At 36.3% G+C, this 15,351-nt stretch overlaps 1 protein-coding gene across 50 annotated transcripts in view; it reads left to right on the top strand.

The window, feature by feature from the left end:
* The window catches only part of SLMAP (sarcolemma associated protein), a 150,175-nt gene extending 137,179 nt beyond the window's left edge, over window positions 1-12,996 (top strand). For 28 of the 50 annotated variants that reach the window (XM_057554158.1, XM_057554150.1, XM_057554155.1 and 25 more), the window contains 5 exons: window positions 130-247; window positions 3,411-3,582; window positions 7,414-7,548; window positions 9,636-9,725; window positions 11,102-12,996. In XM_057554158.1, coding sequence (XP_057410141.1) covers window positions 130-247; window positions 3,411-3,582; window positions 7,414-7,548; window positions 9,636-9,719 — 509 coding nt within the window. In that variant the 3' untranslated portion in view covers window positions 9,720-9,725; window positions 11,102-12,996. The remainder of the gene's footprint in view (window positions 1-129; window positions 248-3,410; window positions 3,583-7,413; window positions 7,549-9,635; window positions 9,726-11,101) is intronic. The other 22 variants (XM_057554157.1, XM_057554149.1, XM_057554144.1 and 19 more) reach the window with 1 other exon arrangement.
* Window positions 12,997-15,351: the final 2,355 nt, after the last annotated feature.

Genomic DNA, 15,351 nt, shown 5'->3' with positions numbered 1-15,351 from the left:
GATGGGAACTTCCCTGAGGCGCCACTGCAAAGTAACAGGAATCAAAGAATAGCCATGTAAAATCTACGTGTTTAAGGGAAAAAATAGTTATGTTCCTATATTAACAAATGTGTTTTGGGACTATTTTAGGTGAACTAGAGAAGTTGAGAAAGGAATGGAATGTATTGGAAGCCGAATGCCGTTCTCTAAAAAAGGAAAATGTTTTGCTATCATCAGAACTGCAGCGGCAAGAAAAAGAATTGCACAAGTATGCAAGAACTCTTTTTTAGGTTCAAAATATTTCTTTATCTTTAGATTTTCATCTAAATTTTAAGTGTAATTTTGATACTTAAATACCTTTTTGGAGCAAAATATTCAGCCAGACTCTTTTTGGCTATCTGGCAGGTTAACCACGCTAAATGAGTACTTCAGCACTTTTTTTCTGCCATCACCTGCATGTCCTTTCCTTTTGGTGTACTCATGGAATACAGATTCATTAAATGCCCCTTCTCCTCACCAAAAGACAGACAGAAGATCTAAACAAACAGACAGCAAAAGGTCTATGATTGAACTTGCCCTTTAAACTAAATGATAATAAATTTCAAATACAAGTTTGTTTTTCTTTCTTGCCAATGATCCCTTCTGTTTATAAGGGTGATCAGGAGGTGGCTATGATAAAGAATTGATACTGTTGAAAGATACAAATTCAGCTTTTGAATTTCAAACAGGGTTATATAAAAAGTAATAATATATGAGATCAAAAATTTGCTAAAACCAATTAAATCTTTCTAACATCCATTACCTTACAGGCAAACCAATGAATGTAATAGATTTATTCCAGCAAATTTAGTGGAGTCCTATTTTCTCATCAACACTTGTTGCACAGTTTAAAATTTATTTCTTCCTTAAAAATTTGATCCATTCCATGTTTTTTATTTAAACAATGTTTACATTCTAATTCAGATATGAAAGTAGTACGTGTTTATTATTGAAGCCATTCTTTAATCCATCTCCCTCCCCAGAGTACACCAAAAATGGGAGTCATTACTCTCTTGTTAGCCTTGTCTTTATATTTCTGAAGAGCATTAAGATTAGCAAAAACTCAGTGACCAAGGTCAGTTCCCATAGAAAACAAGCTTTAGGGAAAAATGATAACGAAAGGACTAGATATATCAGAAAATAGTATTCCTCGTTATCTCTTATAAAAACAAAGGCGGGACTTCCCTGGTAGTCCAGTGGTTAAGACTTCACCTTCCAATGCAGGGGGTGCGAGTTTGATCCCTGGTTGGGGATCCCACATGCCTCTCAGCCAGAAAACCAAAATATAAAACAGAAGCAATATTGTAACAAATTCAATAAAGACTTTAAAAAATGGTCCACATCAAAAAAAAAATCTTAAAAAAAAAAGTTATTTAACCTCACTGGACCTCAATTTAAAAAAAAAAAGGCAACTGTAATATCGGTTTTACATTTAAAAAATCAAGAACTAGTTGAAGGAGCAAGATGTGCTGACTTATTCTCTAAAACGCCTTACAACATCATATGGTCAATATCAGTATCTTTAAAGCATTTTTTTCTCTTCCAGTGTCATATCTTTCCATAGTCTTTTCTATGTGTATTACTTTTTGAATGTTTAAAGATAACTAATAATAAAGAACAAAACAAATGTTTGTTTTTTATGTAAAAGTTTGTAAAAGCAATTTCAAAATATGAAAAGGACAAAATAAAGGCCCAAAACACAAACAAACAAACAAATAAATGGATGCTCTCACACAGACACACATGCACACATTTGTGTATATGTATGTACCAACTGCTCATCTGTGTGACAGAACATGTGGGCAAATTGTTTGGTATAAAGTGTATGTAAGATGATACAGACACTCAAGTTCTTCATATTTGGAATACATTTGGATCTTGGTGAATCCATTTAGTTTGGTATTCTATCAAGAAATACTGATATTTGATTACCAGTACTGATTATCTTAAACTATTCTTGTTTTGGAATTTTTGATACTTTAAAGATTCAGGCTTGATCCCTTATTTTTGAGATATGATTAATTTGGAATCTGGCAGATTGTTAAATGTTTTTTTTTTAATTACTTCAAATTTTGTCTAAATATTGAAAAGCAATCCTACAAACTCCTCATGAGTTAGAAGCATATGGTTTAATAATATTAGGCCCCAGAAGGGTGGAATATATTAGATCATTGGTCAAGTTATCTGTCTAAACTCACATAAACTATTTAAAGACATTAATTCTGTTTTTTAAACTTTTCTGATTTGATAGTTCTCTAAGTTAATTTGTTAAGCCTCCCCAGCATGTAAGTAGTATTTAGAAGCTAGTCTCCCTTTACAGTGTCTTACATGCCATATAGTTCCTAGCTATATTGCCCTGACAACATCACACTTACACCCTACGATCTGCCTAGCATCTAATCAGCATGGGATTTATACTCTAGTACTTCAGTTACATTATTGAGTCTGAGTCTCATGATCCATCCTGAGAGGATGTCTCGAAAACCCTATCCTCCTTTAGCTATTTCTGCTGTAGATGGGAGCCAGATTTTTTAACACAGCTACAGTAGACAGGTCTTTTGTTCTTGGTTGTCCATGGGGTAGAAGGAATTGAACAAAGAATTTCTATTCCTGTTTATCAAGCTGTTTTCCTAGTGTGTAAATGGGACTTTTTTTTTACATCAGGTTGTAACAGCAATCATAGAATTTAAGCTGGAAAACAGCCTCAGAAATTATTGAGTTCTGTCTTCTTGTTTGACAGTGGAGGGCACTGAGACTCTCCTTGTGTTATTTGTGTCTGTGCAAATGGTGCCTGGCACAGATCTCAGAGCTCAGGAGATGCTCACTCAGGGAATGAAATGGCACCAATTAAATGACTTGCTCAACATCGCACAACTAAATAGTGGCAGATCTGGGGTCTAGAACCCAGACTCCTGGTTCTTTGTCTTGTGCTTTCCCCCCCAATTTGGTGTCTTCTCATTTCAGCAGGTTTATCTTTACTTAAGTTGGAAGTGGCTCCTAAGCTTTAAGTTTCTGTCAGCCATCCTATTTGTCAAGTACTTAAAGAAAATAGTTGGAATATGTGCTTTCTTTTCCTGTAGAAGACCTACACTGAATCTTTCTATGATACAGTTAATATAATGTGATATGACAAAATATACAATTAGTCACCTTCTGTTTTTACAATTTCAAACTTTGTGTGCATTTGATTATCTGAAAATAGGACACAGCTTTAAACTTTCATTGTTTTAGTGTTTTAATGCTTTTTACTTATTGAAAATATCGTTCTTTTTTACACTTTTCTTTCCTCATCTGAAATCCACTCCATCCGTCCTAGTAAAATGTATAAGAAATTGGACTTCCTGCTGTGTCTGGTTTCTACATGAATAACTCTGTCAATATTTATGTTGCAGTTCTCAGAAGCAGAGTTTAGAGCTTACCAGTGATCTCAGCATCCTGCAGATGACTAGGAAAGAGCTTGAGAATCAAGTGGGATCCTTGAAAGAACAGCATCTTCGGGATTCAGCTGATTTAAAAACTCTTCTCAGTAAGGCTGAAAACCAAGCAAAGGATGTACAGAAAGAGGTAAAGCGAAAAGACATTATGAGCCCAATTATGGTTGGACTTAAAGCCAAAAGCAAATCAGATACTCATGCTAGTTAGAACTAAAGGGAAGCATTACCTGTCAGAGTTGATACTGGGAGCATCTCTGCCTGGTGATTTCTAGCTGTGTATCATGATCCATATATAGAGAATTCATCAGTAAGGTTTGGTCTCAAAAATATAAATATACAAAATTACGTTAAAAGATTTTCTCTACCAGTTAGTTGACCTATATGAGAAGTCCTTTGTACCACATTACTTAATTCACTGTTTATCTTTCAAAGACAGTATCATATTTAATTTAGAATACTTTTGGAAAGCTAACTGGGACCACACCATAATGCTGTCTAAACCCCTCAGGTGACACTGGCCTGAAAAGTTGCTTATGAGAAAACTCAGCTCATACCCAGCCAGCCAAACACATGTTCTGTGACCGTTTTTTTGGTGGCTTTAAAAAAAAAATCATGTTTAAAATGGTGAGGGTTGATGTTGGAGCAGAGACCCCACCCAGGCTTCTCCTGAGCAGAGCCTTGAAGTTGAGAGTGGGGCAGTAAGCACTGCGATCAGTCCTACTGGCTTTATACTATTCCCTGCATTGACTTCTGGCCAGCTTAGGGGATGGAGAAGGCTGATGCAGTTTCATCTACCCGGCAGGGCTCACCCCAGTTGTAGACCCTCTTAAATGAAGGATTTGTTTTAAACAGAAGGAAGTTGAAGACAACTCTTTGTCTTCAATAACAAATTTTCCCAAAATTGTTTTTAGAAAATCTGTTTAATCAATGTAGTTTTCCTTTGCACTTTTCTTTCCCTGTAGTATCCTGAACTTGGAAATGATTGTTGTTCTTCTGTCTTCATGTTTGTTCCTAAAGAAAAAAACTGTAACGTTTTTTATTCACATGTGGCCATATTGATTTTGTAATATGTTCATTTTTTATCTTCTTGCTAAGGATATGTATTTTGGGAGAAATCTCATTTTATTTGGTTGGAACACAAATTTTGTGCCAAAGTAAATATACTAGTATTTAATACTGTAAGCACTTTGTGTCCTTTCAGTCCACATGCCATAATTCTTTCAAAATCTGGGAATAATGCTGTGGTCGGAAGATAATTCTGTTGTATGTTACTCTGAATGCGTTAGCCGTTTTGTTGCATTATTTGTTTGCCTGTTTTTGGTCACTGAGCAATCAGTGCGAAATGCTTTAACTGTTCCCACAAATGGCAGTGGCATGTTGTCACAGCATCTAAATTGTTGGTAGCCTTTGGATTGCATTAAATGCAGCACATTTAAAAATATGTCTGATCTTGTCAGTATGTTTCTTTTCTATTTTCTTGTTCAATGTTTTCATTGTGAAATGAAGTGTAGTCACCATACCATGCTCCTTTATATTGTGAAATGGCTTTTCTTTCCGTTTGTCCTGATGTCAACTATTGGATACTAGTCTGTAACTAAAACCTTCTTTAATGAGATTCTTATATCTGTGTAATCCACTGCAAATGAATTACTACCTTTTATTAATGCACATACATTCCCTTTCAGCATTTCCCCTTTTTCTCCTCTCTCTCATAGAATCATACTTAATGTGCACAATGTAATGATTATGTATCTTCAGCACTGTCACAGGTTCAAATATTACAAACTAAGCAAGCCCAGATATGATTATTTTTGTGAAGAAGAACCAAAGGTGCTGGTAATATTGTGTGGTATTTCCCTCTTAATCAGAACTGAGCTCATTTCTCATCTCTGAGTTAGAAAGCAAGATGGAGCAAAATGATATCCAAGGGAGGTGTGACACTAAGGCTACAGAAGGTGACCTTTGTTCTGACAATTAAATTTTATATATGCGGCAGCTTTTGTTTGAACATTTAAAAAAGAAAAAGTACATGAGCAAAGTAAAATCTAATCCTCAGTGTTAAGAGAAAAATAATGGTATACCATCTTTATATTTGACTTAAGAAAGCAGGTATATATTTTGATTTAGTAGGAATATCTGTAATTTAAGAATTCATAAAACATTGAGCACACAAGTCCACCCTGCAAAGACTGACTGAGGAAAGTTGTTTGGCTTCACCATCTTGCCCTGGGGCCAGAGTCCTTCCCACCCACTCACAAGCTGAAGGTAAACAGCAGGATCTTCGGGACTAAACTGCCTTCCTGTCATTCTCCACAACTCCTGGAACGGAGAAATGATTAAGTGCTTTGGTATAAAGGGCAGGCTGGATGTAAGAATGGTGGAAAAGGAAAATTTTGGTCAGCAAAGCACGTTTCACTTATTCTTTATTAGTCACTGTTTAGAATCAGATCATTGAGAATTGATTATGTTCTAAGAGACTTAGTGCAGAGACTAGTCTAGGTACACTGAATTTGCTTTGGCAACCTGCCGGTAACCTTTTGCCTTCTGGAAGGAAGTCCACAGACCCCACAAAAAAAGCTGTCATGAAGTCCATGAATCTTACTCCTTAGTTCATTCTCTGGCATACTACCCAGACTTGTTCTGGGAACGTTGTTAGGTAACAGAGAGTTCCTTTCATATTTTACCTCCCTCTCTGTACCCGTGTCTTTCTTCCCACTTTATGGTGAACTCGCTGCTGACCCTAACCCCCTGCTTCCACCACTTCTGATTAATGTTTTTATACATTTGCATCTGTAATATTTATCTTTGGAGTGCATAATGATGAGCTCCTGATTAATCACTCCAAGGTGTTTGGATTATTCAGAAGCACCATATAAATATGTGTCCTTTATTGAGAAATTTCTAGGATACAGGCAGAAAGGAACTATAGACTTTCCAGCCTCGTGGGCTGTGTTTAGGGAAGAGGAGGCATCTTTCTGGTATGCCAGACCTGTGGCATATTTATTTTATAATCAGCCCTTGTCTGTCTTTGTTCCTTCTAAAACCTTCAGAAATGGCAGAGTGGGGCAGTGGAGGCCGAGACAAAGGCACAGCCAGCAGCAGAACAGTCTTTGCTCTTTGACTGAGAGCGCAGCTTGCATGTAAGATGCAATATCTAGAAGTGAAACCAGTCTAGCATTCCTGCCTTCTGGGGCATTTAAAGTAGGGGCAAACCATACTATGTTTTGCATTGATCTCACCTGTGTTCAAGGGCTAGGTAGTCTGTCTGAAAGTCATATTATATACAGTGAACTGTTTTCCAGAGCAGGAAATGGCATGTTTCACTATGGAAAAATATCAGAAACAGATTTTTTTTAATTATTTTTAATTGATGCTTATAAGTCTTAAATAGAGAGATAGAAATGTCCCAATCATAGTGATTGGTGCCTTAGATATATTTCTTTGCTTCATTTGCCTAGAAATTCCTTGTCCAGAACACTTTAATACCCAATGATGCTGGGTAAAGGGAGGCCTAATGAGAGTTAATACTTTTTACTTCAAGACTAAAATAGCTTGGCTGACATTAGTTACCAGGATATAAACTCAGACTTCCTAACCTTGCCATTTAATTAGGCTATGGAGTTTTTCTTCACTTGCTTTTCTTTTGCTCAGTTTGGAATTTTACTTTTCTCCTCTAATTCTCTTAGTGGAAAAAGTGACCCCTTATATTAGAAACAGATGACACGGTGGTGACTTCTCAATTTTTTTTAACACCAGGGCCACAAAATTCTTACATAGAATCAAGTAAACACTAAAGGCTTCTTATTATTAGTGCAAGTGATTCTTATTCTCCTTATAACAAAAAGGCTTGACTGTGGTGTTGCAGGTGACTAAACAGGCTCTGGTATATAAGCCTGACTAGACGCATAACTTCATACCCATTTTAAGTTGAGTCTGCACACTCTTTTTTCTTTGCCTTTAGTATGAAAAGACACAGACTGTACTCTCAGAACTGAAGTTGAAGTTTGAAATGACTGAGCAGGAAAAACAATCAATCACAGATGAGCTCAAACAATGTAAAGACAACCTGAAGCTGCTCCGAGAGAAAGGAAATAATGTAAGTCTTTGCAAACTTGGCTTAGCTTTGATTGAGAGGCAGGTGAGAGCCCTGAAATTGATTTTTCAGAGGACTTCATTACTGATTTGAGAAACTAAGACCTGTAGTACACGTGAACTAAGCTTTTCATTATGAAATTCTATGATGGAATCATTGGGCTGTCAGATTTTTGAGTAAGAATTTGCCCCTTTAACCTGTACACCTAGAAGAGCCTAAGGACTACCTGGAGGAAGAGCCTTGTTTGCAAAAAAATAATTTACCTAAGAACTGTCAGCTTTTCCCGAATGAATCTGAAGTTCTGTCACTAAGCCTTCATCTAGCTCTTGTTTTTCCCCCTCTGGGAAACAAAGCACTATACCACCAGGGACCCACTGAAGAAAGAGTAATACATGACGATTCCTTAGCATTTGGCTGTATCAAAAAATGGAGACTTAATGATGGTTTTCATTTTGTACTAATAATGTTCTCACTAAGGCACATTTCTAAAAAGCTTAGTGTCTTCTGGGCCTCCTATAAATATTAGGAAGTATTTGGTGAGTTTCTCTAGGGGGGTGTGTGGTGTGAAATTGGAACATTTTGGTATAAATTGAGTTTAATAATATTAATTTGTATTTTATTTGCTAGAGAGGCAGATGGTCTTTTAAAAGATGTTATACTAAATAAATGTTGTGTTACACGTTTTAGTGATCATTGCCTTTGTGGGCCCTAATTGATGGATGTTCAGTGTGGTTGATTGTGCTCTGACTTATTCCAAACCCCTGTCATGGCTTGGACACTGCAGTGGGCATGAGCCGCATACTTCCTATGGAGGAAGGCACTCTGCTTAACTTGCAGCACAAGTACGAAAGAGTAATGTTGCATGGCCATACAGTTACACAGTCACACTCAGAATGCTTATGAGTTGTGTCCAACTGTTCTTTGCTAAAGAAAGTCCTAGTTTGTTTGTTTTTTTTTTTAATAAAGACTTGTTGCTTAAGTAGAAGCCTTTCAGAAATTTATGAATTGGGTATGGAGGCTTTATGATAAGCAAAAATGGATTGCATTTATTTTGAAAATGTCAATTACAGAACTCTTCTGAAATCAGATCATAATGGTTTGGTTACTTCTCTCTTTTGTGTTAATTCATATCTCTCTGATTATGGAATTTCAGTCTACCTTCTACTAAATTAACCTATGAAGACATCTAGGATAATCAGAATGGATCCCTCTATATGATTTAGAGCCTATTTGAAAGTAACGTTGCTATTATTATTTATAGTTATACAAATAATATACTTTAAGGGTAGATTTCCTATTTTTATGACATTAGACTTATGGTAATGAAATATTACTCTGTAATAACACTCCTTGGAGTAATTCCCTTCCAATTTAAAAAATTACTGGGAATTCCCTGACAGTCCAGTGGTTAGGATTCCACACTTCCACTGCAAGGGGCATAGGTTCGATCCCTGGCTGGGGAAGTAATATCCCACATGCTATGTGGTGCAGCCAAAAAAATAATAATAATAAAATTAAATTAAAAATTACTTATATTCTTGTAACATCACTGAAAGCCCTGAGATTCAGCTGCCTGTCTTTATATAATAAATGTTTCTCATATGTTGTGTCAGATCTCTTGCTTGATTTAGAAAAATAAATGCCATGCATCACAGGGCATTTATTTTTAAGCTTGAAAGCAATACTATCTCAAGCAAAAGAGTTTTGGTTTTAAAAAAAAAAAAAGGTTTTGCTAGAGGGATAAAATAAACCTTAGCTGTTTCCAAAGGAGTACATTGTCAAATAATGGTTTCTGAGTATGGAACAAAAATAATGTACTGTCAAGCAGAGCATCAGCTGGTGAGGTATTTTCATTGCTCTGTCTTAATGTGCTACATTTCGTTAGGGAGTTAGGGACACCCACATTGCCTCCAGCTGTTCCTTTTAAACTGGTAGTTTGCCAACTTACATACCACAGTCCATCATTCTGGATTGTATTAGATGTCTTTAAAATGTCTTTCTACCCTCCCTCCCACCCCCCTGGGTTCTAAATCATCTTATCTGATTCTTTTATAGCATAAAATGATTTTAATATCCCTTCCCTTCTTTAGCCTTCCATATTACAACCCGTCCCAGCCGTATTCATCGGCCTATTCCTGGCTTTCCTGTTTTGGTGTTTCGGTCCATTGTGGTAGAGAAAGGTACAAGCACTACTGTTGAGTCCTTGTCTGTTTGTCCCCGTCACCTGTTTGTGCCATATTTGTAATATAGTGCATGGCAAAACCACACAGGTATTTTGTTACCTGAAGCAAACCTTTCATTTAGTATGCTATGTATTGTGTCATACAAATGAACTGAATGATCAACTAATCACATAACATATTGTCTTGTTTCCTTTGTAGTAATGCTAACCATGAATTAATTCCAACCTAACCAGATGTTAATATGCTGTCTTTAACTGAGTCTTTGTCTCTAGCAAACCGGAGTAAACTGTGAATTGCTGCAGCTTAGTACCCCCTTCCCAATTATATGTTTAATCAGCTCTGAATGAGAAATGAAGAGTTTGCCTCTTTGAAGTTTTCAGCGAGCTTTCTTCCCCCTCCTCCCTTCCCTCTTCTTTTCCACGGTGTAGAGATTCGTTGTTTCAACCCTTTGCCTATATTACACTGTGGCTAAGAAGATGAAAAAGGATGAGAGTAGCATAATGGACCATTGGCTCACAATCTCAACCTCAGTATGCATTTACTTGTGAGAGTATCAGCCTGTCCCATGTCTTTCTGAGCCCTGATCTGCAACATCACAATATTTCTTTAAAAGCTAGCTTTCTCAATACAACTCCGAACACTAGTGAAAATAAAGTTTTCAAACAATGCAAATTGATATTGTAAAGCCCTCTGATAGTTAACAGAGAACAGCCCATCCATGTTCGCCCCCAACAAGCACACTGGTTAGTAGAGCGTATGAGATGATCACGTGGCATTATGACCCTGGACATGGTGTTTACCAAAAGCATCAGAGAAGCAGGGTCCCTAACATCACTTTGCCATCTTGAACCCCTTCTGATTTTGTCTTCTGTGGTTTAAGATTAGAGGATCAAAGCTTAGACCATTTTCTTTCTATCACCTTACCCACCAGCCCCTTGTATAAAACTATGCCAACATGTGAGTCTGGTTTTTATCAAGAAATAAACATTTTAGGCAGAAACATACTCCAGGCATTTGTGGACATCAGTTAGCTGTAATGTGTGGATACCGGAGTAAATAAAACAGGCTGAGCTCAAAGGGTTTCTTAGAGAAGTCACTATTAGGCTTCAAAGAAAATTGAAAACTGCCCAAGAGTTTCCTGCAACGTATTCGGCTTCCACACAATGGTCCTCTAAAACAGTTCCTGCTATTATGGCTCTCCTCACACCTGCACTCCCTCACCTTTTTTTCTTTTTTTAAAATTTATTCTTATGCAAAGATAAGGTTTTTCTAATATTCTGTTAAGTATTCAGGACTCTCTGGAACCAAGGGGTTAATAGGTATGAAAAAAGAAGGGAGAATGTGATTTTGACTCTTGGTTTCTTTCCACACAGAAACCCTGGCCCTGGATGCCCATGTTGGCTGCCCTGGTCGCGGTGACAGCCATCGTGCTGTACGTGCCAGGTCTGGCCAGAGCTTCTCCATGAGAGCGTTTCTTGAGTCCGTACACCGTCCTCCCTCTAGAAGCTGGCACCACACTCATGCTGGGGACAAACAGAACCATTTTCTTCCTTTTTACCTCTTAAAACAGCAGAAGTGCAAGAATACAGCTGTAGGGTCATTGCTTTAAATTATACAAAATGTATCTGTCTATAAAGAGGGTATAAAATTGTGACTTTATTCTACTGTAAGCAATAATTTGCTTGCAATTTTTCATGTAATTTTTAAATTAGTATGTTGAAATTCTGAATATTATGGTGGCCTAAAGTAGGCTTCTTGGTACACCAAATTATTTATAACATTAAATTTATGGGTATTTTACTCTGAATTCTAATGGCCAGATAATTCATTTTTTTGATTCGATAACTACCCAAACCAAACAACTGATACATACATGGGAAGAGAGGCCCTGTGTGCTCAGTGCCTATCAGTTTGAATATATACACATATATATATATATTTTTTACATATTTACGCCATTTTTACTTGTTATAAAACCACTGAGCTATTGGGAACAAGACTTAGAGACAACTATTTGCGTGGATTTTTTTTTTTTTTTTTTAAGGAGAAATACACTTGGAAAATACTCTGTTCTAGTGATAATTTGGGGAATATGTGCACGTTTGTTCAGCCTTAATGTGACTTGACGATGTGGAGGACATCAACTTTGAAAAACTTTCCATGAGAGTGTGTATTTTCTTGAGCAAACTGAAGTATTTCTGGGAGCAAAAACATAGTAATTATACAGTTTCAGTGCAGTAAACCAAACTGTTGAGTCAATTGGAATGTAATTTATTAAACCTCATGTATTTAAAGAGATATTTTCTTTAAAAGCCAAGTTACTTTCTCATATACAGCATTTTAGGAAGCATGACTTTTTTTTTCCTATCATCTCTTCCTCCAAGCATGTTTAATTGAAGAAAGAGAATTAATATCTCTTTAGATAAGCTTTTACTGACTTAATTTGGTTAATGATATTTCAAAGCTAATTCATGTTCGAGGGGAGCAGTTGTTACCTACCAACAGATTTCCTGGTTGGGGAGGCAAATGGTTATTTTCTTTTTATTGTTGTTAATTGGGACGTTCTGTTAATGAGAAGCACTATTCCCAAGATTAATAGTGTTCCATGCACAGTAAAGCACCTAAACACTGCTTGATGTTACAAATTTAAAACACGGAAGTGAAGGTTTAGCTATGGTTTTTGTGCGGCACCACAGTTATGTCAATGAAGTTTATTTAGGTCATAGAATATCCTAAAGTATCACATAGTTAAATTTTTCAGTCAATGAAAACTGGGAGGGAATGTCAGTGAATTGGCTTGAGTGTTCTGTGGCAATCCACAGGCCTGGCCAAATATTGAAATAGAAGTTTAGGATATAATTTGCCTTGTGATGTTTGGCAGTCATTGTTTATACTTTAAAGGTTATATTTTAAGCCATTTGGGGTTTGCTGTTGGGAGGATCACTAGATTTATGGAGGAATTAGTCACAAATGACTTGTAGAAAATACTGTCATATAGTTCATTTCATCATTTTCTGTTGCAGGAAGCCACTCCACCACAGAATGCTAATATGCCAGTGGTACCCAGTACCTCCTGTATATAGGTTATTGCAAATATTGTTCTGAAATGCTTAACTTCAGAATTACATTTTTTAAAGTAAATAATTGTTTTAAATCTATTTTGTAAAGATATAAAGTACAATAGAATTTCTGGAGTACAGATTAAACTATTTGCACTAACACACGTGATGTGCATGATTTAATAAAATAACTTTACTCTCCCTATGCATTTTTGAGTTGGATATCATTGAAATTCTTAGTACTGACTCTACTATTGTATTGTTAATAGTCTTCTCATGAAATGACTCTTTATGCAACATAATGTACGTTTGGTGTTCTTCAGGGTTTAAAGGAAAACACTGAGCTGTTTCCTCTAGGTTTTATTAGCCTTTTATTTAACTTACTGCTCTAATTTTTTTCCCTTTTACTATGGTTATTGTTAAAACGTGACTCACTTGCCAGACAAGTCTCTTTAAATATAAAGTCAATATTTACTTTATTCAAATTGAATAAATGGGTTTTTGTAGTGAACTGCCAGTTTTTCGTAAGAATATAAATGAGCCTATTCATGAGCAGTACCCCCAGTTTTGTTCAGTTTACTTTCAGGTTAAATAAAGAGTAGGATTATTCACTTGGAGTGATGGAGTCATTAAGAAGTTTTAATCCTAGCAGTTAAGAATTGAACAACGTTAACAGATAAAAAAAAAAAAAAAAAAGAGAATTGAACAACCCTATGCCACATTTAAAAATTACATTAAGGTGCTACATGGCTGGGTCAGAAAATGAAAAGAACGTGGTGTTTAAAGCTAAAACATCCGTATTGGCGTACTGGCTCTGCCTTAGGCAAATCATTTGTCTTCTCTGAGTCTCTACTTCCTCATTTATAAAATGGAGAGAATAATATCTATATTTTTAGCGGTAGTATGAAAATTTTAAAAATAATGTATGTGAAGTGTCAAGTGGTAAATAAATACCGCAAATATTTAAGTTTTAGGTGAACCAGTACAGCTATTTAAAATGAATTGATTGACTCAGCTGTTGAGACTTTGTGTGTGAATGAGATAGAACTGCAGTGGAATGACTCCTAAGAAAGCATCCAGCTCTGTTCATCCCTTTTATAGTTGTGTCTTTAGGAAGTAATATGCTTAGTTTGATTATGAGCCAATTGCTTACAACAGTTTGGAATTCCTGTTGTGACTGCCTTCAAGAGCAATTCTGAGTCACATATGAAAACCAGTCACACTGCTGCATAATCAGAGGCTTTCAACTAAAAATAGTATTGCCTAGCTTGATCTCTCACTTCAGTCACCAGACTTGACCCCCAGTGACTTTTGGCTACTTCCAGTGATTACATCTACTATCAAAAGGATGGAAATCTGTTACCAAAGAGGAAAAAACTGCATACAAGTCAACTGTGTTAAAAATGTGCAGCCTTCCTCCCATAAAATTCACGTCTGGAAGTTTATTCTGAGGGCATAATTGTGTGTTCAAAATTTTAACTACCAGGACATTTAGTGTAGCATTTTTCTGTAATAGTGATGGGTAGACAACCTAAATATCCAGCAGTGGGTCATCGGTTAAATAAATTAATATTGCCACCCTACAGATTGCTGTGCTTGCAGAGTATGTGGGAATATATTCATACTATATTAAGAAAGAGGTTACCAGTGTAGAATAACCTTGGTTTTGTAAAGAAAAAAATGTAGACATACAGGATATGTTTATAGCAGGAGGACTCAGAACGATTTTTTATCCAGGCTACACCAGTGCTTCTGTCTGTATGATTGAGGGTCAATTCTGGTCCCTTTTTATGATTTCTGATTTATTTTTAATGGTAAATATATGTTGCCTTTGTAAATTAAAAAGCTATTTGGTTTTGCTTTAAATTAGAAACAAAAAGAATTCTGCAGAATTCTAAGTTGCTTTTTGTAATTGAATGAGTACCTTGTCAAAGTACCTATGTTTAAAAGAGTTAATGTTCATTTGCACTTATGAATTCTGGTGTGTTGATTTAAACATCAGTCTTACAATTTTAAACATGCTTTGTACATGTATACATAGAATCAGAATACTGGAAGAGGTCTTAGCAATTCGTTCTCACCGTTTTGCCTATCAGGGAGAAAACCCAGAGAATTTTTGACTCATAGTCAGAATTACAGTAAGTTATAAAGTTGAGGATGAGGATGATTATTTTTTTGCTACTCCATATTGTGTCTCCAGGCTTTGATGGTTTTACATCCATTCATTTAGCAAATACTTTTTGAGTGTCTGATGTGAGACATTGTGCCAGGTTCTGGCAATATTCAGTTCCTACTGTCATAGAGCTTTTGCTGTAGAGGAGAAATACAGGCAAGGAAGCTGGCCAGTCACAATACAGGATGCTAGAGGAAGACATAGGAACCTGTGGAACCATAGAAAAGGGGTGCATTTCCTCTCACCTTCAACCATCCAACCCAGAGACATCTGGCTGCAGAGCCAAAGGTGAGTTTTCCTTCTAGGTAGTCTGGGGAACAGGACTGGTTTCTCTAGAAGTACCTGAATTTACAAACCACTAACACCTGAGATTGATTTTCCTAGAATTGGA

Source organism: Balaenoptera acutorostrata, chromosome 10 (assembly GCF_949987535.1).
Source record: "Balaenoptera acutorostrata chromosome 10, mBalAcu1.1, whole genome shotgun sequence".
Taxonomy (NCBI): Eukaryota; Metazoa; Chordata; class Mammalia; order Artiodactyla; family Balaenopteridae; genus Balaenoptera; species Balaenoptera acutorostrata.
This window is presented reverse-complemented; position numbering and strand designations above follow the sequence as displayed.